Source organism: Palaemon carinicauda, chromosome 30, assembly GCF_036898095.1.
Source record: "Palaemon carinicauda isolate YSFRI2023 chromosome 30, ASM3689809v2, whole genome shotgun sequence".
Classification (NCBI taxonomy): Eukaryota; Metazoa; Arthropoda; class Malacostraca; order Decapoda; family Palaemonidae; genus Palaemon; species Palaemon carinicauda.
The window spans coordinates 61,217,250-61,241,584 of NC_090754.1; the positions used below are offsets into that span (position 1 = coordinate 61,217,250).

At 42.1% G+C, this 24,335-nt stretch overlaps 2 protein-coding genes and 1 pseudogene across 2 annotated transcripts; 1 reads left to right on the forward strand and 2 right to left on the reverse strand.

Moving 5' to 3' along the window:
* Positions 1–915: 915 nt before the first annotated feature.
* Positions 916–15,911, forward strand: LOC137623208 (F-box/LRR-repeat protein 20-like; annotated as a pseudogene).
* A 5,681-nt stretch (positions 15,912–21,592) lies between these two features.
* On the reverse strand, positions 21,593–22,627 carry LOC137623577 (uncharacterized). The gene has a single exon (XM_068354409.1). It carries the CDS (start codon positions 22,625–22,627, stop codon positions 21,593–21,595), a length of 1,035 nt encoding a protein of 344 aa, XP_068210510.1.
* A 138-nt stretch (positions 22,628–22,765) lies between these two features.
* LOC137623578 (uncharacterized) lies at positions 22,766–24,322 on the reverse strand. Its single transcript, XM_068354410.1, has one exon. It carries the CDS (start codon positions 24,320–24,322, stop codon positions 22,766–22,768), a length of 1,557 nt encoding a protein of 518 aa, XP_068210511.1.
* Positions 24,323–24,335: the final 13 nt, after the last annotated feature.

The following is a 24,335-nucleotide window of genomic DNA, read 5'->3' on the forward strand; positions in this document are numbered from 1 at the left end:
ATATTGTCCACAGTTTAGTGATATAAGAATAAAATCAATTGACCTTCAGCAACCATACGGAGAAGATAGTGCACAAACAGTTGGAAAATTCCTTTTTTTTGTGAAGAAAATATTGACAATAAGAAAAGTGTACTACAAAAAATGTGGATGAAAAGAGAAAAACTAGTGAAAATAAGGAACACACAAAACTGAAAGACACAATTCTTACATCAGCGTCACCAATTTTTATATTTTGAAATAACTGGTATTTCTTCAAAGCCACCTTTGTGCCAAAAAACATACATTCTGTTTTAACCTCATTTAATTTAAGCTTTTTCCTCTGCATCCATGTTTTTACTTCAGTCATTATCTCATCAATTTTCTTCCCTGTATCTTGTGTTGGTGAAATTGAAAGGTAGAACCACTTTTTGTTTTTTCAAGATATGTGATAGCTCGATAGTATATATATTGACCTACCATTCCTATAGTAATGTATAATTTTATTGCCTAGAATATTCCCTTTTAATATTCAAAGTAAAGTTCATTTCCTGAATTTTTTCCTAGCAAAAACACAATTGTTTCCGAATATTTTCTTCATAGCTAGAGTTCATTTATTATTTATAATTCTATATTTTAGGTCGAGTATATTTAGTCTAGCATAAAAAGTATTTAATTGCAAAGTTATTTATTTTATTTAGTTTCCCCTAAAAGATTGTATTGTACCTGAACTGTTTGACATTCTTCCAAGTTATAAAGTAGATTTCAGACCACTGAATATTTTTCAATATGAAAAATCTTCTCACCGATGAATAATGATTTAATGAAAATTAGATTTATATGTTTTTTTTTTAATAAAGACGGGAGTGTATGATATATTAACATCTAAGATATTCCATTGATTATTGTAATTCGATGTCATTAGTTCCGTGGACATTCTGAAAAGTTTGTTTACATTTTACTGTGGAAGAACAGTTGCTCATCTATGTCAAGTATTGCGTTTATATTTAATGCCTTAATTAAATGTAAAAGTCCTCAAGAAGGCTGGGTATGTATGTATTAAGCATTGATAAATATTGTGAGCAAAATAGGCTATTTCTATATATATAAGGTTGACAGGTAAACAGGGTTACCTATAAGCTAGATCTTTTCTAAATGCCATCCAGTGGAATCATTGTTAGTTGACTTTTTTTTAATTGTACCGGAATCAATATAAAATGTACGTCTTCTCGATAGTGGGAATTAGTCTAGGAATAGCTTTTCCTAAAGGTGTTTAGTTCAGTAAGTCCATTGGACGTGGTGCTGCAGGTATTAATACAGGTGAAGTGCCAGTTTACTTCGCTCGTCCCCATCATCAACTTCCTTTTACGCCCGTCCCCAATTTTCTTCCATCTTAATGTCCACCGTTTAGTACATGTGTAGATAATTGATTGGGTAACCAGGCCTGCTACTCGCATAGAAAATGCCGTAGGTCGCGGGCTGAAAGAGCCTCGTGTATCCAATTGTCCTGGCCTCAGCCCCTGGTAGTCCCAACGTTTTCTTTGCTTTGGCTGGCGGGCGTGAGCAGTTGCTGACAAGTATTCCTTGAAGTGACTTGTCAGGGGATCCCTCTGGGGTGAACCTTGGGTTTGCTCAGCCAGGGATGTTCCGCCTCCAGATGTTGGACAACCTTCCCTTACGAGAGAGAGCTACCCTTCACCAACCACTGTTCAACATTCCTCTTGTGTCTGGGGAGAATTACCAACAGGGGCAAAAGCCGTTGATTGCCCATGGGAGAGACAGCCTTCTGATTAGTCTCCCCACCTGGGATTTCACTGAAGGATAGTGAACTCTTCCATGCCTCGCTCCAGTTCATTAATTGATCCCAGTGCCCGTTTTCATAAGATGAGAACACTGCGTCCTCCTTCGAGAGCTCATTTCTCTGCAAGAAGGAACTTTGTCGATGACTTGGGCCATCCCCAGGCTGGTATAGATGGGAGGAGGAGGAACCTTTCAACGATGGTTTAGAACACTGACAAGGTGCTGCCTGTGTCTGCCAGCCCCAAGATTTCTCTCTTAGAGCAGAAAGATGCAGACCATCTCTTCCTGCAAGTCCTCTCCTGCATAAGGAAGGTCGTCAGCAGGGGAACCAGATCAAGTTCCAGCAGAGGGCAAGGTCATGGTCTTTGACCTCCTCTCTGACATACTGAGGCCCACCAAGAAAAGTGTGGCCTTACCTTGGTCAAGGAGGGTTAATGTGGCAAGGAAGAGAACTTATGCCCAGGTAGTGGGAGCATCACAGTCCCTCCAGTCTGTAGAGAGAGAGAAAGAAAATGTGTGTGTAGTAAGAAAGATTTTTTTTTGGCTAGGTTAGGACAGTAATGAATGTCTTGGGCAAATGCTTTTATGATTAACTGCAGCCAGAAGCACTTGTGTTTGCAAATGCTGGATTGTTATTCTTTTTTTCCACTAGCCTGGAAAGAATTTTTTTTCTTATCAGTAAGTATTGTTTATCTTTACTTGCCGTGATTGTGAATGATAGAAACAGTTTATTATTTATCTTTGATTATAGTTCGATAGAGAGCGAAGAATTTTTTTTAATGTGGACTTGATTGTTGCTGACCAGGCTTATGATAAAGGACTTTGATTGGACTGCTCTTTAGGGCTATATAATTGTTAATGACCTGACCTGATTTAGGTTCCTACTGCTGATGATGATGATAACCACAACCACAATCAGTGAGGCATTTACGGCAGATGCCATAAAATGTACTGTTGATTACAGAGCTGTAGAAGTGTGCCTTTAAAGACAGTTGAGCTTTGTGTGGACGATGGCGGTCGTACCCTTATTTATGAAAATATATAAACACTTATATACTTATTTTAGTTGTGGTGTTGGTTTAAATTTAAGTTGTTCCGTAACTGAATACAAACCACGCTATTTACATGGGGTAATTACTTCGGCGCAGCCGATGACGAGCCATAAAGTTTTAACGAGGGTTTCCTACCCCACCGCTAGTTAGCGGGGGGTGGGGGAGGAGTAGCTAGCTACCCCTCTCCCTCACACACACACCGGAGAATACTCCACTTTACTTTTGGCTCGCATAGTGATCGGAGGTTTCCGCTCCTATGCTCTCTTAACGGCCATTATTGTTTTGTCTTTTAACTTTCCTTTTCTTATACTGGATATATTTAAACATTTCTGATGTTTATATATATTTTTGTGTATAGAAAATGTAAGTTTCCTTTGCTTTCGGTGTTGTGCGGTGTGTATTGTGTACGTCTGCTAGAGTTTGCCGGCTTAGGCCACCACGATCTTTCCGTGATCACGGCCTTGCACTTCTAGGCCATCATGGTTGCCTTTCGTGGAGTCCAGCCCATCTCTTGAGGTCGTTTACCTCTTACTCCGTACTACTCCTACGATAGCTTCTCAGTCCGAGTCGCTGTTTTGTTTATTTCTCTCAATTATTTTTTTATGAACATAATTGTGTTTTAACTTTTCAGCTCAGGGCTCACGTCCCTTCGGGGGTCGGTGATCCTTAGAACATTCAAAGTCAGTTGCATAATTATAATGTTATAATTCTGTTTGTTAACTTTGTTTCCCCCCCCCTCACCTGGGCATGCCGGGTGGGGAGGGGGCCGCATACCTTCTTTCGTTCTTATATTTTTTCCCTCGGGGTTTCTCTTCGGAGTTTCACCCAGGGGAATTTCTCTTAAATAATTATTTTTTTTTATTTTCCAGTTTGCGATGCTGTTTCTTCGTGCCTATTGTGTGCCTTTGAAGCAGAGCTGTCCTGTTATCCTGGGGAGTCGGCTTCTCTGCCGTCTCTAGGCGTTCGTCAGGGGCGTTTCCTTCTCTTAGAAGTTTCCCCATGACTTCTGCCAGCTCTTCATTGCATCCTAGAACGATAAGGAGGTTCGCCTCCAGGGTAGTTAGTTAACTTCCCTTTTTACTTCCTTGGTCTTTAGGCGGTTATGCTCTTGGGGCTGAGCGGCCGCCCTTGTGACTCGCTCAAGGGGCTGAGTGGTTGCAAGGCTAGACCATGGTACTAGCGACTATGCTCTTGGGGCTGAGCGGTTGTTTCTGTGGCTACGCTCAAGGGGCTGAGCAGCTGCAGGTTCAGTCTGGCCCTCTCTCGTTCGCGAGGGAGGCCTCACTAAGGGCTCCTCTTCGGAGGATTGCTCCTTTTGTCTCTTCTACGAAGTGTCCCCTCCCGTTCGCGTGAGAGGACACTCACAGAGACTCCTCTTCGGAGGATTGTTCCTGTTACGTCTGCTGATCTCAGGGCCTTTCGGGGCTCCATCACCAGTCTCTTCTACGAAGTGCTCACCTCTCTCATTTGTGAGAGAGGCCACTCATAGAGACTCCTCTTCGGAGGATTGTTCCTATTTACAACAGCTTGCTGTTCAGTCACTAACACTTCGGTGTTTAGTGACAGGGAAACTTTGGTTTCCTTTTTTTCCCTGACCCTTCGGGGTCTCGGAGCTTAGTTACGCAGTTCCCTAGGGCTCTTGTAACTTTAGTCACTTCTACACTTCGGTGATTAGTGACGGAGAAACTTCGGTTTCTTGTTGCATTGACCCTTCGGGGTCTTGCAACTACTCCTCAGTGTACCTGTTGCCTGCTTTATCCGTTCCTGATTGCAGACGCGCCTTGGGTGCCCACGCCCCCGTTATCTAACGGGCTCCTCTCTTCGGGGCAGGAGAGACTTTCTCACACCTTGAGTAAGTCCCTTAAGTGCCAGGTATCACCTGCGCCCAACGTTCCCTTACGCGCTTGCGCTCGACTGCTGTTCCTGTTGTTCCTGAGTCTGCCCTCAGAGACACCCCGTTCCAGTATTCAGTCAGGCTGCTACCAACGTTCCCTGCGCATTTTGCACACATCGTTGGGGTTCCTGAGTTAGCGCACTGGCGCTCACCAGCGTTTCAGCCTACGGTGTCTCTAAGTCTCTTCTACGAAGGACACCTCTCCCGTTTGCGGGAAAGGTACCTCACAGAGACCACTCCTTGGAGTATTTCGCAGTCCCTCAGTTGATCATCGGCACTGAAGTAGACCTCCGGGTCCTCTTCAGGGGATGCCCTCCCTTTTAGGGACATATCCCAGTTCCTGATCTACGAGTTAGCCGACGATCTTCTGCTCGTGCTAATGCGTACGCGTTGATGATTGCCTCCGTGTGGGATGGTGTCCCGTGCGCAATCATTGACGCGCCCCGCGTACGGGATTATTTCCCGCGCGCGATCCCGTGATCGTCGAGGATTGTTAACCGACGATCTTCTGATGCGCGCCAACGCGTAAGCGTTGATGAACGCCCGCGCGTGATCTCGCGATCGTCTAGGATCGCTGGTCGATGATCTTTTGTTGTGCGCCAACGCGTAAATGCTGTAGATCGCCCGCGCACGAGATGGTTTCCTGCGCGCGATCGTCGAGGGTCGTTAGCCAACGATCTTCTGATGCGCGCCAACGCGTAAGCGTTGATATTCGCCTGGATTAGACAGGTAATCGAGAGAGCCATTGAACCAGGTTCCTCACCTTCTGTTCGTTTTCCCCGTGCTCACGACGTCAAGGGTGTCTGCACATCCATGGCGTTCAAGAGGAATTTCTCTGTGATATTTACTACAAGAGGGCATGTGGAAATGGTAAACAACATTTACTGCCCACTAGTTGCAAGACATAACCCACTGGAACCTGGATACATTCACTTTAGGACATGTGGTGGTTGCACAGCATGTGGTCGATAACGTCTCAGCTCCCTTGTAGGACAAGTAACAGTCAGTTGAGGGCAGATGATACTCACAAGTAAGTCTAGGATGAATGTGTGAGTGACTGGCCGCTTCCTATTTCTCCCCTCTCTTGGTCTTGGGGTCCAGCATCTAAGGAACTCAGCAAGCTGATCTCCTCTAACTGCAGGTGGGTACTATTGTCCCTTGTGTAACCTGATATATGTTTACTGTATATATTTGTTATGTCCCTGTTCTCCAAGCGAGGTGGAGTCAGACGGTGTCTAGGTTATGTGAGAAGTTAAGCTCCAAATTTATGCTTACCTGGTCAAGTCACATGGCTAAATTCTACCTCAAGTATGGGTTTCTCCAGCTGTCAGCCTGCAAGGGCAACGAGGTGTCAGTGTGCCCTCTAAACAGCTTGTGAAAAGCACAGAGTGTCACCCTGGACAGTCACCAGCCAGATGGTTTTGAACTTCCACACACCATTGAGTGAGTCTCTTGGAAGTCTTACCACAATTGCAAAGTGACCGTTTGTTACTAGTGCTCTTCTACTCCCGCCACCCCATTCTTCCAACTAGCAAAGGGTAATTACACCTCGCAAAAGCTTAAATCGCTAGTTTCAGCCTCAGTTGAAATATATCTCCACTGTAAAGAGTTCCAGGTTTTTATAGTAGGAAAAATACAAATTATTTTTAGATTTGTCATTTTTCCTAACTAAACAAACACGAGTATTTTAAGTTAAACTTTCCGCCTTAACCACCCTACAAGTCTTAGGTTTAAGGTTAAAGTAGGTACTCTGTGTGCTGGCTGGGCAGTGGGGCTGGCTTCCCCATTACCTGCCAGTAACTACCGACACCTCATAATTATAACAGCCAATTGTTCCGTAAATGAAATACAAACCACGCTATTTAATATGGGTAATTACTTCGGTGTAGCTGAAATGACGAGCCATTAGATTTTTAACAAGGGTTTACTACCCCACCGCTAGTTAGCTGGGGGTAGGGAGGAGTAGCTTGCTACCCCCCCCCCCCTCACACACACCTGTGAATACTTCACTTTGCTTTTGGCTCGGGTGGCAGACGGACGTGTCCGCTTTCACCCTCGCTTTTTGTCAGCTATTAATCTGTTTTTGCTTTTCCTTTTTCCAGAGTGTTGTGAAGTTGGCCTCTGCCCTCATGCGTAAGTGTCCCTGGTTACCTGACCGCCCTTGTGGCACGTATATGTCGGCGGTCGACACAGATCCCCACACCTTGTGTCCTCATCGTAGGGGCCAACGGTGTGATAGTGGTAACGTATGTGGTGAGTGTAGGGAGTGGTCTACCTCCCAGTGGGAGAGGTTTGCCTGGCGCCGGAAGAAGTCCAAACGGGATATTTCTCCTTTAAAAGTTTCTTTGAAGAGATAAAATCCCAAGGACTCTTCTTCCGTAGCCCAAACCTCCTCCGAAGCTCCCACTTGATCGGTTTCTCCCAAGAAGCCGTCGAGTGGTAGCGTAGGCCGTAGTTCTGTTGACCTATCCCGGGGTGCGGGAGAGGGCGTTGCCTCCCATAGCGAGGCAGCTCCCCCTCCTCCCCTGGAGGAGGATATTTCTCTGACTGTGAATAATAATGATTTATTACAGTCTCTTCTATGAAGTGGTCACCTCTCTCGTTTGCGAGAGAGGCCACTCATAGAGACTCCTCTTCGGAGGATCGCTACTGATAAGGTCAGCTTGCTGATCCAACGGCCCTAAGGGGCGTCATCACGAGTGTCTTCAAGTCTCTTCTATGAAGTGGTCACCTCTCTTGTTTGCGGGAGAGGCCTCTCGTAGAGACACCTCCTAGGAGGATCAAGCAGACCTTCCAGTGACCTATCGATCTACCAGCGCAACCTTGTGCTGCAGCGTAGTCCTTTGGACTTCGGTCCTGGACTCTAACACGGACCTTTTAGGTCCCATCGGTGGATGCTCGCCCTTCCAAAGGGCACATCCCAGTTCCTGATCATCCTGCCAGCTGACCTACCAATCTACCAGCGCAACCTTGCGCTGCAACGAAGAACTTCGGTCCTGGACTCTAAAGCAGACCTGCTTACAGTCCTCATCGAGGGATGCTAGCCTTTTTTTAAAGGGCACATCCCAGTTCCTGATCGTCCGGCCAGCTGACCCTCCAACCTACAAGCGCTGACGATCTTCCGCGCGCGGGTACCGATGGTTTCCTGTGCGCGCTTGCCGATCTTCTTACGCTCGCAAGCGCCGACAATCTTCCGCGCGCGCACCTCTACCTTCGCACGCAAGCATTTCGCGCACGCGCGCGCTCACCGATCTTCTTACGCACGCAAGCACCGACGATCTTTTCCACGTGCGGGTACCGATGGTCTCCCGCGCGCGCGCCAATAGTGTTCCACGCGCGCGCCGGTGCCAATGGTCTCCTGCGCGTGAGTCGATGATTTTCCACGCGCGCATGCACCAATGCTCTTGCGCACTCTTCAAAGTCTTGCACGCGCGCGCGGCAACAGTTCCGCACGCATGGCCGACTTTCTCCCTCACGCAAGCACCTGGGGTCTCCCGCACGCGCAGCAACAGTATTGTGCGTGTGCGTGCCGACTTTCTTCTGCGCGCGGGCGCCGATGGTATCCTGCACGTGCGCCAATAGTCTTTAACGTGCAAGCGCACCGACAGCCTTCGCGCGGGCGCGCTCCGACGGCCTTCGCGTGTGCGCGCTCCAATAATCTTGAGTGCATACAGCCTTCCGTGCGCTCCGATGGTCTTCAACGTGCGGGTGCCGATGGTCTTCGGCACGCACGCGCCAACAATCTCCACGTAGTACTCTCACGCATGCGCCAATGCTCCCACTCTTGCGCAACCTGTCACACGCTTCGGTGCATTCTAGGGAGAATGCATAAACTACGCAGTGCCTTACGGTGCGCCAGCGATCTTCCTCACTTTATTGCGCCCTGCTGCGCAGTTACGGTCCCCGGATTCATATGCCAGCTCCTACCAAAGAGTCAAGGCTCGCAGATCCAATGCACCAGCTCTTGTCTAAGAACCAGCGCTTGCCTGCTCTCCAGGCAGGTATTAAGTACCAGCACCATCCTGTGTGCAATCGCTCCAGACTCACCTACACACTCGTGCAATTGTCAGTAAAAAGGAGTAAAACTTTTTGGACAGGTCACCATTGCCTTATTCCTCTCCACAAGCCCATAAACATTGCCACCGGGAAAAGAAGAATTCTCCGCAGAGGATTCAAGATCCCGAAGATTCCATCCTACAAGGGAATCGAATCTGGGAATCCTTGGTCCCTGTCTCTTCTAAAGTTTCTTTTTTTTTTCCTTGACAGACTAGCGGCAGCAAACTGATCTCTAGATCACTCTTTGCTAATGGCTAGTTTACAGTTTACTGATCGCTAGGTCGCCGATCACCAGATCGCTAATTGCTAGCTCAATGCTGATCTGTGACCTCTAGTCCCTCCAATGACTAACGATCTCCAATTGCTAGCATTTCCAATCATCGATTGCTAGTCAATAACCAGTCATCAGCTTGCTAATCACTAGATCACTGATGGGCAGCTCATCCTTCTTCGATCATAGAACTCAGCTCGCTGATCTCTGACCAGCCCATCTTCAGCTTGCTCATCTCTGACCAAACAGGGGGATCATAATCAGCTGGCTGTTCTCGAATTCACCATCGGCGCACAGACCACCGATTCATGGTCATCTGTTATTTGCCAGCAGTTCGTGACTTGAACTTACTAGTCAACCGCTTCCTGTAGTTCCTAGATCAGAAGTTATGCAACATACTTCTCGCTACTGGCCGTTTGCCATCACGCTAAAGTGATCGGTAAACGTTCGACAACCCTCATCAACGGCTTGCCAACAGGGAACTACTTGCGAGCACTCTCCAACTGCACAGTATCCACGATACCCAATGGTTAACCATTGATTAACATTCGCCAGATTAATTCTATTCTAAGGAATAGCATCAATCCCATCTGGGCGTGTGGTAAGGCTAAGCGTGGCCTTCCTTCTAAAGAAATTCTCTCAGAGAAAAATCCTTACACTGGATATCGCTCCTGTTCCTTTACGACACGAGTCAAGACTCCAGCGTCGACAATCTTCCATACAAAAGGATCACCAAGGAGCTGTCCCTTTGGGTCGATGCCCACTCCATGTTGGAGTTCGATCGAGGGTTAAGACCTCAGGTCTTCATTTGCACACTGGACCTTAAGGACACTTACTCCCAGGTCCAAACCATCCATCTAGGAAGATTGGAAGATTCAGTCTAGACAAACAAGAAACACCAGTTCAAGGCACTGTGCTTCGGTCTTTCCATTGCACCCATCCTGGTCTCACAGGATTGGCTTCCGTCTCCGCTCTCTCGGGACGACTGACTGACCTTAGCAGACTCAGTGGCAACCTTGCATTAACACTGGAATTTCTGAAGTCTTTTTACCAAGATCCAGTAATCAGGGTAAACCTACGGAATCTTCCCTACTTCCCTCCCAGGAGACTGGTGTATTTGGGAATGATTCTAGACACCAATCTCCACAAAAACCTTCTTGAAACAAGAACGACTTCCATTCCAGGAGACTGGAGTTGGAAAAAGAAGAAAGGAGGGACCATAGTGCTGCACCACACAACCTCAGCCCTCTGGACAGAGCCCGAAGGTACCTTCACTTAGATCTCTTAAGAGATGAAGGCCAACTTTCCGGTCCTTCAACAGCTTCATCGGTTCCTAACAGACCACTCAGTGATGTGATGGATGACACACCGCACACCACATAGAGACGCACATCGACAAGCAAATAGGATCTTGCTTGTAGAATCTTCCCATCTAATATTATAAACACTAAGATGGGCCAACGCCCATTCGGTACCACTTTCAGCCCTCTTCATTCCAGACTGGTAGAACAGGCCCGCCGACAATCTGTGCACAGCATCTCGATAGGTATACCGAATGGACTTTGGATCGCCATGTAGCCGACAAAGTCCCGACTTTACGAGGTCCTCCAACTAGGGGGTCTGTTCACAATGCCCCTAAACCTCAGGCTACCGTTGCTCACCAGCCCTAGACCCCAAGGCTTTCTGGCAACAACAGTGGGTACAACAATGATGTTTACGTCTCGTCCCTGTTTTATCTAGAGAAGGGTACTCAACAAGGCTAGAACATCGGTCAACCTCTCAAGGACTCTCCTAGCTCCGCTATGGCATTATGCAGAAAGGTCTCCAAACCTTTTACAGCTCCTGATAGAGCCTCCAAGAGAACCTTCTCCGCATATCAGACAACCCACTTCAACACCTACCACAAGCTATAGCTTTGCTATGAGTGTACGCCTGAAGACTACCCAATACCTCTTTGCGAAGAGGTTGTCTAGATACCGGAGGAGTTCCTCAGCATCAGTCTACCAGGCAGTATCACGTCTTGTGGGGTGGGCGTCATGGGAAAGTGTCTCTTCTCTCGATACCTCGATTTCAGCAATAGCGGAATCCTCAAGTATATGCAAGAGGAAAAGATCCCCTATTCAGTTTCGATAGGTAAAGATGATCACTCAACCTTGATCCTTCACCTTCATACTGAAAGAAAGGGACACCCTTTCATCGATAGACTTTTCCTAACTCATACGGACTTACTACTTGCCTTTACCCAGTCAGAATTGAGACCTTCCTCTCAGAACATAGTTCAATCTCCGATCCCTAAAGGGACCTCCTTGTGTTCCACTTCACCAGGCAACAAATTTCCTCTTGATTTAAGAACACAATGTTCCTACACACTCGGACAGCAACCATACGAGTCAAGGAACTTCATGGTCTCTCTTTCGACATCGCCCATTATTGAGAAGGGAGAAAGACAAGGGTCAGTTTTGTCGCTGAGTATGTCACCAGACACAGTCTCTAGAGGTGACGGAGCCTACACAAGTCTCAACTAGGTTACTGTACCGCAGGGTGAGGTATGAGACTTTACCTAAAGAAAACGGCAACAGCCGGCCCGGGTCCCTCCTCTTGTCAGCACCGAGAGAGACTAGAGGAGGATCGCCGAAACATCATCTCGACATGACGACTCACAGTGTCAGGGGCATAACTATGCCCCTGGTCCTTCTTAGCAGATTACTCTGTGACGCAGGTTTTACAAGAAAGCATGTGAATGCTCCTGGTGACTTTCACAACCTTTCTCCTGCAAGACGTAACCACAGGAACTCGATACGATCTCTATCGGTCCAGTGGTGGCTGCACAACAGCTGGTTATATACCTCAAGCTCCTTATTGGACAAGTAGCAGTAGGGTGAGGGTACTGTTACCTGGTTTTAGTCTGCGTGAATGAAAAGATTTGACTGGCTCTTATTCTTTTCTTCATCCTACCCTCTCGTCGGGAAAGCAGCATCCTGGGTTCTCTGCATAGCTGACCTCAAACCACTGCGGGTAAACCATGCTTCCTTGTGTTCCCAGTATTAAGACTAATACTGTTACGTTCCCATACCCTGACGAGGTGGTATTGGGAAAGTCCTAGGCTACAAGTTCCCATCTAAAGAACTTCAGGACAACTTCCTAGGATGAGTCTCACTTCTTCATACCTTCACACACAGCTTGCGTAGGCCGCAGTCCTTGCGTAGCAAGGTTTTAGCGAGGTGCAGGGACTCCTTATTTCTTGGGTGCTTACACACTCAAATAACGAGCCCCCGGGCAAAGCCAAAAAGCCAGACTGGCAGGGACGTCCACCCTTCCTAATGGGTGAATCACCCATATTAAATAGCGTGGTTTGTATTCCAGTAATGGAACAAATGACAAATTCGTAGATAATTTGTATTTTTCCGAACTATACAAACCTTAGCTATTTAATTAAACTTGTCCGCCAGCCCTATCCCCCTTGAAGTCCTACCTCCAAGCAAAGTGAGCTCAAGCACAGGTGTGTTTGGGGGGGGGGGGTAGCAAGCTACCCTCCCCTACCCTCGCTAACTAACGGTGTGGGTAGTAAACCCTTATTAAATTTTAATGGCTCGTCATTTCAGCTACGCTGAAAGTAATACCCCTATTAAATAGCTAAGTTTTGTATAGTTAGGAAAAATACAAATTATCTACGAATTTGTCATTTTATTAGCTCTTCAACCCTCAATAGCTCCCTTTTACATCCACCTACTCTATTCCCCCACTCTTTTGCTACAACTAATTTTCCTTCCACCAGAAAATGATCAGACATACCGTTAGCCATACCCCTAAACACGTGCACGTCTTTCAATCTTCCAAACTTTCTTTTAGTTATCAACACATAATCCATTAATGCCCTTTCTACTCCTCTTCCATTTACCACTCTTACCCATGTATACTTGTTTTTATCTTTCTTTTTAAAAAGCTAGCACTTATTACCATCTCTTGTTCAACACACATTTCTACCAGTCTCTCACCACTCTCATTTTCACCTGGTACGCCATACTTCCCAATGACACCTTCTACCTCTCCAGCGCCCACTCTAGCATTTAAGTCACCCATGACAACTACATAATTCCTTCTACCCAGTCCATCTACACACCTAGTTAATTCATTCCAGAACTCATTCCGCTCTTCTTCACTTTTCTCACTACCTATGTTGAAATCATACTTCTATTGAAGGACTTGGTTTGTATAGTTAAGAAAATATATATTACTTTTCAAGATTTGTGATTTTTAAGCTCAAGTCTGGAAAAGTTCCTGATTAAAAGATAGGTTGGTGTACCTATGAAAAGTACAAGTTATCTTAAACATTTGTTGTATGATGGCAGTAATGTAAACTATTTTATGATGGTTTTTTAATCTTTATGCTTGACGGAATCATTCATTCATATATTGTATAATAATTTCATGTCGAATATCTTTTTACTCACTGTAGTAGACATTATTTTCATGTTGGTCAAGTGAAAAATTACTGTATGGAGTATTGAACATTTTATTTCCTTTACAGACTTGAAACTGCTTCACATCTCATCTTTTCCTGGGCAGTGGACTTTTTTTTTTTTTGCGGATTTCATCTGCATTTTTATCTCTCATCATTTGAAGAATCTACAAGGCTCAAGCTTCTTTAACCAATAAGAACACTATTTGTATAGCAACATTATTCTGCTTCTTAAGGTGTGGTAATTTATTTTACCTCAGATGTTTATGAAATTGAAATGAATATGTAGCTGGTGCTAAATACTGGCAGTTGAGGTATATATGTTTTATTTGAATCTTACCATGCTGAAGCAAGATGGATGTTATGATTCTGGATAATGACCATATTAGTGTGGACTCCAGTTCTTTCAAGTCTCCATATGTAAATTCTGCAATTCAGGTTAGTGAGGTTTGTTCATATAGAAAACATGTTTTACGAAAATTAGAGGAGATTAAGAAGGCAAAAATGGCAGCCCCACTTGCTAGTAGTTCAAGAACTGAGGCTTGGAAGGAAAGCAAAGATTCGTTTAATGATTGTGAAGTGGTTAATTCGGACAAATGTTACTTTTCATTAATTCCCGATGAGTTATTACTTTACATATTTTCATTTTTGAATGTTTATGAAATTTGCTTTATGTATCCCCTGTGTGTGTTCGGTGGTGGAAATTGTCAAAAGATCCTGCTCTTTGGAAGCAGTTGAGATTCTCTTTTGAACATAAAGTTGAAGGGGAAAAGATTAAGCAGATTTTGACTATGGCTTCTCAATTAGTCAGCCTCGAACTTCAAAGTAGAGATGATGGTGGTGATCTCCTTAATCAAGCGGCAGCCTATTGCCACAAACTAGAAAAACTTACAGCAAAGTTTTGTGATGGCCTAACAGAAAGTATTTTTATAAATTTGGTTGAAAACTGTCCCAATCTCTCCTATTTAAATGTAGAGGGTTCTCGGGTGTGCAGCAGTGAATGTTATCATGTGATGGCAAACTTCAGTCTACTGAGATATCTCAATTTGTCACACTGCCACTTCTTAGATAACATAGGCCTTGTGAAAATTGCTAAGCAGTGCAAGCACCTTGAATTCATTGATATAGATGGTATAACTGGTATCCGTGACAATGCAGTTATTTGTCTGACAAGAGAAGTGGGGCATTCTCTTACACATTTGGTTTTAGATGGTGAAAACCTAACGGACAGTGCATATAAATCCTTAGCATCTTGTACTAAACTAAAAATGCTTGGAATTTCCTTTTGTGAAGAGATGACTGATGCAGGACTCTCAGGTATCTATGGATTAAAGCAGCTGACATTTTTGAAGCTCCGGAAAGGTGTCAAGCTGTCACCAGAAGGACTAGAAAAACTCTTTAAAGGTGGTCCATTGCCATTACTGACTCATATCAATTTTGGGGAATGTTCTTTAATAAGTGATAAAGTGTTAATTGCAATGGCTAACTCTTGCCCACAGTTAACAAATTTGGTGCTACATTGGTGTTGGGAAGTAACAGACGTTGGGATTAGTGCCATTGTCAACAATTGTTGTCATATCCGTGTTTTGGATCTTGTGGGAGTTGTGCAACTAACTGGTGATTCATTTAGGGATATTTACAACAAGCTCCCAAACCTAGTCGTTCTTGATTTAGAGCAGTGTAACAATGTCATTGATTCCATTCTTCTGAAGATTGTCACTGATGCAAAGAACCCCCTACTAAGGGTTTTTGATTACTGGGGGGATCTTGTGTTGCCCGTGGATCCCCTGTATGAAGAGTGATCAACGCACTAATTATGCATCGATATAGTTTTGTAACATCTTAACCCGTCTTCAGATGGAGAGTGGTGTAGAGTTCATCTATTGGTTTGTGCTGAATTTGATGTGTTTTTTTTTCATACTGTATTCATCAGTACATGTATTGAATTTCACCTTCATGCACACAGGCCACGAGGCACTCCAGAGATTTACATTCTAATGCATTAGTTTTATTTATGGTTATACATATTTTATAAGAATATGGTGCCTTCAACAAATGATAATACCTTTTGTGGAGTAATTGATGCGAAAAGAGTAATTTACAAACTATTCTACATTAATCAATAGATTTAAGTAAAAAAAAAGGCAAGCATTCTTTAACATAAACTATTTTATGGTTTTTTATTTTTTGCGTGATTAAATGCGGTGAATCTTCAAGCTGCTAGATTTGAAAAAGATCTATATTCAAATAACAATAAAAGATAGTCAAATTTGTGTATTTTTTATGGTGTACTGTGATATTTTTTCCTCAAATTGAACTTTTGATAGATAAAAATTAGACCAAATTAGTGTGCAATTTTAAATATAATTCTTTTATAAAAATTTGATTAAAACATTATATAATGCTGTGCTTTTCTTCTCCATATTATTCAATGTGCAAGATGGAATTTAAACCTTTAAAAAAATCATGCCCAAACCAAACATTGTCTTAAACATCAAGTATGAAATCTAAACATTAATATTTTGTAGTTTAGAATGTCTTCAATAGCAATGGGTAACTATGTAAAACTCTTAATGTTATTATTATTATTATTATTATTATTATTATTATTATTATTATTATTATTATTATTATTATTATTATTATTATTACTAGCTAAACTACAACCCTAGTTGGAAATGCAAGATGCTAGAAGACCAAGGGCTCCAACAGGGAACAATAGCCCAATGAGGAAAGGAAATAAATGAATGATGTGAGAAATAATAAACAATTATTATTATTATTATTATTATTACTAGCCAAGCTACAACCCTAGCTGGAAAAGCAAGATGCTATGAGCCCAAGGGCTCCAACAGGGAAAAATAGCCCAGTAAGGAAAGGAAATAAATAAATGATGAGAATAAATTAACATTATATCATTCTAAAAACAGTAACAGAGTCAAAACAAGTATGTCCTTTATAAACTATTAACGTCAAAAACAGATATGTCATAGATAAACTATAAAAAGACTCATGTCAGCCTGGTCAACATAAAAACATTTGCTCCAACTTTGAACATTTGAAGTTCTACTGATTCAACTACCAGATTAGGAAGATCATTCCACAACTTGGTAACATACATATACCCAAGGCACCTCCCCCAATTTTGGGGGGTAGCCGACATCAACAAAGAAACAAAACAAAAAGGGGACCTCTACTCTCTACGTTCCTTCAGCCTAACAAGGGACTCAACCGAGTTCAGCTGGTACTGCTAGGGTGCCACAGCCCAACCTCCCACATTATCCACCACAGATGAAGCTTCATAATGCTGAATCCCCTACTGCTGCTACCTCCGCGGTCATCTAAGGCACCGGAGGAAGCAGCAGGGCCTACCAGAACTGCGTCACAATCGTTCGCCATTCATTCCTATTTCTAGCACGCTCTCTTGCCTCTCTCACATCTATCCTCCTATCACCCAGAGCTTTCTTCACACCATCCATCCACCCAAACCTTGGCCTTCCTCTTGTACTTCTCCCATCAACTCTTGCATTCATCACCTTCTTTAGCAGACAACCATTTTCCATTCTCTCAACATGGCCAAACCACCTCAACACATTCATATCCACTCTAGCCGCTAACTCATTTCTTACACCCGTTCTCTCCCTCACCACTTCGTTCCTAACCCTATCTACTCGAGATACACCACCCATACTCCTTAGACACTTCATCTCAAACACATTCAATTTCTGTCTCTCTGTCACTTTCATTCCCCACAACTCTAATCCATACATCACAGTTGGTACAATCACTTTCTCATAGAGAACTCTCTTTACATTCATGACCAACCCTCTATTTTTTACTACTCCCCTAACTGCCCCCAACACTTTGCAACCTTCATTCACTCTCTGACGTACATCTGCTTCCACTCCACCATTTGCTGCAACAACAGACCCTAAGTACTTAAACTGATCCACCTCCTCAAGTAACTCTCCATTCAACATGACATTCAACCTTGCACCACCTTCCCTTCTCGTACATCTCATAACCTTACTCTTACCCACATTAACTCTCAACTTCCTTCTCTCTCACACCCTTCAAAATTCTGTCACTAGTCGGTCAAGCTTCTCTTCTGTGTCTGCTACCAGTACAGTATCATCCGCAAACAACAACTGATTTACCTCCCATTCATGGTCATTCTGGCCTACCAGTTTTAATCCTCGTCCAAGCACTCGAGCATTCACCTCTCTCACCACTCCATCAACATACAAGTTAAACAACCACGGCGACATCACACATCCCTGTCTCAGCCCCACTCTCACCGGAAACCAATCACTCACTTCATTTCCTATTCTAACACATGCTTTACTACCTTTGTAGAAACTTTTCACTGCTTGCAACAACCTTCCACCAACTCCATATAACCTCATCACATTCCACATTGCTTCCCTATCAACTCTTATCATATGCTTTCTCCAGATCCATAAACGCAACATACACCTCCTTACCTTTTGCTAAATATTTCTCGCATATCTGCCTAACTGTAAAAAATCTGATTCATACTTGGTAACAGCTGGAATAAAACTTCTAGATTACTGTGTACTATTGAGACTCATGATGGAGAAGGCCTGACTATTAGAATTAACTGCCTGCCTAGTATTACAACTAGGATGGAACTGTCCGGGAAGATCTGAATCTAAAGGATGATCAGAATTAGGAAAAATTTTATGCAACATGCATAACGAACTAATTGAACAACGTTGCCAGAGGTTAATATCTAGATCAGTAGTAAGAAATTCAATAGACCGGAAGTTCCTGTCCTACAAATGAAGAAAAGAATCAGCAGCTGAACACCAGACAGGAGAACAATACTGGAAACAAGGTAGAATGAAAGAATTAAAACACATCTTCAGAGTAGATTGATCACCGAAAATCTTAAAAGACTTTCTCAATAAGCCAATTTTTTGGGCTCAAGCCATGTCGTCCTGATGGAAGGTTCCTTCAGTAGCAACTGATCACGTGACCATCGCCACCACAAACCTCAACCAGTATGTCCAAGGACAGCCACCGTCCTGGAAACCTTCACCAGTAGTCTCTAACGCGCATGTGCAAACAAATGAATTTTAATATGCACAGACTATATTAACCAACATAGCCAACACCAATAATTATCATTATAAAATTATAATGATACACTCCACCACCAACAAAACTAAATCTCTTACCATCATATGACTGTCAAGGCAAGTCTAATTCTTTTAATTTAAATAACCACACAAATAAATATTCATTTTAACCCTGGATAGGTACGCTCCTCGGACACCCCTTTAAGGGTATACTCGGACGCGAACAACCCCGACGCCAAAAAAAATTCTTGAAAAATCAGTTTTTGCAGTAACCTCCTTTTTTCTTTTGCCAAAAAAAACTTCAATGAATGCTTAAAACAACTGTAAAGATAAATACTACTCATCTGCAGAAAAACTATTTATTATAAATATTTAAAAAAAATTAAGTAGAAAAAAAAAGACCCGACATAAAAATTCATAAAAAAAAGTTTATACATATATACACAAATCCTTTTAGGAATTGATTCTTGAATGTTTAGGACACATCTTGATGTATTTTGGATGAAGTCAGACCCATGGAGGTGAAGATCTGAAATGAGAAAAAAAGGGTAACTTTTTTTGGCCAAAAAAATTTGTCCAAATTTCATGAATTTTTTTGGGTACCCAAATGAAATAGGAAGTGGCTAATTTTTTTAGGGAATAAACATATGTTATCCTAAAATAGAAATATGTAAAAAAAATCTTCATTATTTTGTAAATTACATTTATATCAGGGGCCATATCTAAAGGTAATTTTTTGAGTACTTAGAAATTTCGTAAAAAAATACATATATTTAATATATAATATGATATTTATGCAGGTAAAAATATACCAAAATATCACAAATTCTATAGGGAACAAGAATATATATAGATAGGGCAACTTACGCTTCGGATATGTCCACAAAATGGCCGCTAACCACACTGACTCAGACTCCCTAATCTGCCACTTGAAATGTAGGAAGGGTATGTCAATTTCAAGGTGTTATTTACTAATCTAATTATTATTGGATATGCATAAAAATTGTATGGTGGGTTGCTGGATAATTGTCGATTATTTTACGACTATAAAATTAAATTCTGACCCAAAAAATTTTTTTGAAGGGAAATAAAATCGAAAAAAAAAATGTAAAATATAATATTTTAGCTAAAAAAATTTGATGATATTCAATAAAAAAAGAAGTAAACAATATTTTCCGACAAATAAACATCTAGAGGAATCATTACTCTGTGATAGTTCCTTAGTACGTAGTAATTTTGAAAGAATTGGGAAAAAACGAAAAAAATGGCAATCACCGGAAAATCGAACACATACCTATATATACGCCATATCTGGCGAAAAAAAAGATAGGCATGGGTAGCCAGATCATCTAGAAACACTTTCTAACACTATAAAAATATAAGTTTTGCGACACTACTTGCCCATTCCTTACGGTAACATGACTAAGCAAAAAAATGCAAAACAAATAAAAAGGGGCACTCGCGGAAAAATGGCTAATATTCTAATATACGGCATTTCAGAAAAAAAAATTCAGCCACGTACTAGGCAAACCATCAAGGCACATTTTCCGACAAATAAACATCTAAATGAATCATTACTCTGTGATAGTTCCTTAGTACGTAGTAATTTTGAAAGAAATGGGAAAAAACGAAAAAATGGCCATCACAGGAAAATCGAACACATACTTATATATACGCCATATCTGGCTAAAAAAAAAAAGATAGGCATGGGTAGCCAGATCATCTAGAAACACTTTCCAACACTATAAAATTATAAGTTTTGCGACACTACTTGCCAATTCCTTACGGTAACATGACTAAGCAAAAAAAATGCAAAACAAATAAAAAGGGGCACTCGTGGAAAAATGGCCATTCTAATATACGACATTTCAGAAAAAAAAAAATTTCAGCCACGTGCTAGGCAAACCATCAAGGCACATTTTCCGACAAATAAACATATAAATGAATCATTACTCTGTGATAGTTCCTTAGTACGTAGTAATTTTGAAAGAAATGGGAAAAAACGAAAAAATGGCAATCACAGGAAAATCGAACACATACTTATATATACGCCATATCTGGCTAAAAAAAAAAATAGGCATGGGTAGCCAGATCATCTAGAAACACTTTCCAACACTATAAAAATATAAGTTTTGCGACACTACTTGCCAATTCCTTACGGTAACATGACTAAGCAAAAAAATGCAAAACAAATAAAAAGGGGCACTCGCGGAAAAATGCCCAACATTCTAATATACGGCATCTCAGATAAAAAAAGAAGACATGCACGTGTTAGCCCAACCATCAAGGCACACTTTCTAACACATAAACATGAAAAAAAAATCAATAATATACCGCAATTCCTTACTACGTAGTAAATTTTTACAAATATTGAAAAAAACAGAAATTGGCAACCGCAGTTAAATACCCAATATACCAATAACTACGTCGTATCTGACAAAAACAAAATCACGCATGGGTAGCCAGATCATCTAGACACACTTTCCAACACTAAAAAAGCAAAAGTTTTACGACACTATTTGGCAATATCTTACGGAAAAATGACTTGGCAAAAAAATGAAAAAAAATGAAAAAGGGGCACTCGCGGTAAAATGGTCCTCGTGGTGATGAACGACATTTTAACTAAAAAAAAAATTATGCACATGGTAGCCAAACAATCCACCAAGACTTTCCACAACTGATAACCTATACAAGTTGCACCATTCTACGACAATTTCATAATACGTAATAACCTTGATAATTATGCAAATTACCTTAGAAGGGTAAACTCGGTCGCGCTCGACCCCGACGCGTCTCAGAAATCAAGGAAGGAGTACAGCTACAGCAATGCACATCTGGACACTACTAGAGCGTGTAGGGGAGACACCTCCTGCAGGTCGATCACCCACAAATTCAGTCACGGGGGTGAGTCACGTGAGAAAAACCTGTTTTTTTTTGACGCTCGGGGTCGCGAACGACCCATCGTACCTATCCAGGGTTAAACTATGGTAGATCGAGACATTCCTCGATGGGCAAAATTACTACAATTCTATGAGCAGATCGTTTCACAATTACATCCCTTTCTCCCTTGTATGTAATACCAGACTTTATTGGTTTGTACCTCAGTGTGACATTTCTAACTTTCTTATCTTTACCCTTATCTGCCAGCAAGACTTCCGCTAACTTCCAATTACCCCGCACCACATTACTATCCTGAAACAATACAAGATCCCCTACTTGCAAGTTACGCTTTTCTACATGCCATTTTTGACGTATCAGCATAGTGGGGAAAAAGTCACGCATCCATTTTCTCCAAAAAGTATCTGTTATGCCTTCATGAAATTTCAATCTTGATTCATGACTAGGGAAGCGTTCAAATTCTCCTTTCAGGACTGCATTTTGTGTATGCCCAAGCAAAAGATCATTTGGGCAAAGATACCTTCCTAGTTCGGGATCGCACCTGGGTTTTATACCAATGGGTCTTTCATTTAGTAAATTTGCAATTTCATAAAGGGTGGTTTGTAATTTACTGAAAGTGAAAATGTTATCACCAATAGCTATGGTCAAACTCCTTTTGACAGATTTGATAAGACTCTCACTGACTCCATTTTGCCAAGGTGCATCAGCAGAAGCATTGAAGATCCACGTTATTTTAAAAATCTCTGTTGCATTCCTTAGTTCCTTCTCAGCAGCAGTTAATTGGGTACCCCTATCAGAATATATTTCTTTAGGACATCCTCGGAGTGATACAAATCTACGGAGCCCATCAAGGAAATCTTTTGCACTATAACCCTCAATTAGATCTAAATGAACTGCACGGGTCGATAAACAATTAAAGATTACCCCATAGGCTTTACCTTTAGTTCTACCCTTAACCGTATCCCTGATAAAAAAAGGTCCATATAAATCAAGAGCAGTATAAGCAAACGGTGGGGAGGGTTTTAGACGCTCTAGAGGTAATTGTCCCATGACTTGCCCTGCTATTTCCTTCGTCAACTTCCTACAGGTTACGCATTTAAATTTTACGGACTTGATCATGTTCCGAACTCTTGGTACCCAAAACTTAGATTGAATTTTCGCAAGGGTGTTTTCCACTCCAGAATGAAATTGACGATGCATGGTTTTTACATATAATTTGACAAATTCATGATCAGGAGAGAGTAATACAAACCCATCCTAATCATAATTGTTCTTTAACCACCTAGGAATGCGTTGGCCTACCACAATTAAACCATCCTTATTTACACTAGGGCCAAGTCTGCGATATCTGGACTCCCAATCTTTACCAAGTCTGGATTGAATTTCTCTCACCCACAACATCTCTGCTTGAGAGATTTCATCTATATTAGGAGTTTGAAATATTCCCTTGAACGATTTAAATTTGAAAGCCTTAAGGACTCTACTAGTGACTCTGAGCAATTTTTCACTACTTTCAAATCTTGATATTTGAAACACTAAAGACATTTCTACAGTATTCACAGTAAAACAAGCGTGTGAAACAAAGACACCCATCCTGTCAGGCAAATTACCAATATGATCTTTCCTTATTGGCCACTTACTGATTGGGAGAGTAAGGAACGCCGGCCCCATTTGCCACATTGATTCCTGACCCAAATCGATCGGCTTAGCAGGTTTGGTAGTCAAGTCTGCTGGGTTGTTATCACCTGAAACCCATGACCATTCTCCCACATCGGTTTTACTTTGAATTTCAGCAATTTTTGTAGCAGTAAAGGTGCCAAAGCCATAGCTTTCTTTCTGAATCTGGGCACGAACTATTGCAGAATCAACAATGTGCATCACCGATTCAAATTCAAAATTCATTTCCTTCACTATAGTTTCTCTCATTCTAGCTGCCACTAAGGCCCCACATAGTTCAATCCGGGGAATGGATAACTGATTGAGTGGTGCAAGCCTAGATTTTGCCATTAGTAACCTGGAACAGAATCCTCCATCAGACAATTCCCATCGCACATAAGCACATGCTCCATATGCAGAATTAGACCCATCAGAGAAAACCACCAGCATTGGTTTACCGATGGTACCTTCTACTTTGACACACCTAGGGAAGCTGAGAGACTGAAGCTCAAACAACATCTGGAAATAAATTAACCACTCATTCCTAATATCTGTTGACATTGCACTATCCCAATCATAATGGCTAACTTTTCCTTCAATCACCTCTGTCCTGGAAATTAGTTGTCTCATCATTAATTTAGCTCTTAAAGTTACCGGACAAACTAGCCCCAAAGGATCATACCGAGATGCGATTTGACTTAACAACATTCTTCTAGTTAAATACTGTGGTACATTAGCCATGAGATCATCTGGTGCCAAGTTAGGTTCAGTATGAATTTTCCTATGCTTTGGAGAAAAATTTATTTTAACTTCATATACTAACCGGTTTCTATGAGGATCCCACACAATTCCTAAAACCTTTTCCTTTTTCCTTTTAGTCCCTTTAACATTGGGATTCTCATGATTTGCATTGCCAGATAAAATCCAATGCTTAATTTTAAAACCTCCACGACCTATAATTCTTTCAATTTGTTTCATCAGTTCGTTTGCAATCTCTATGCTGTCACAGCTTCCCAATATGTCATCAACATAGCTATTATTCACAATGATCTGCGTAGCTACAGGGTATTCATCCTTACTCATCTCTGCCGTTAATTTCAAAGCAAGCATAGCAATAGTTCCACTGGGTTTGTCCCCAAATGGGACACAAGTCAACATATAATGATCTGGC

Coding starts and splice junctions, on each gene's coding strand:
- LOC137623577 (XM_068354409.1), bottom strand. CDS start 22,627: ATGATCAAGTCCGTAAAATTTAAATGCGTAACCTGTAGGAAGTTGACG.
- LOC137623578 (XM_068354410.1), bottom strand. CDS start 24,322: ATGTTGACTTGTGTCCCATTTGGGGACAAACCCAGTGGAACTATTGCT.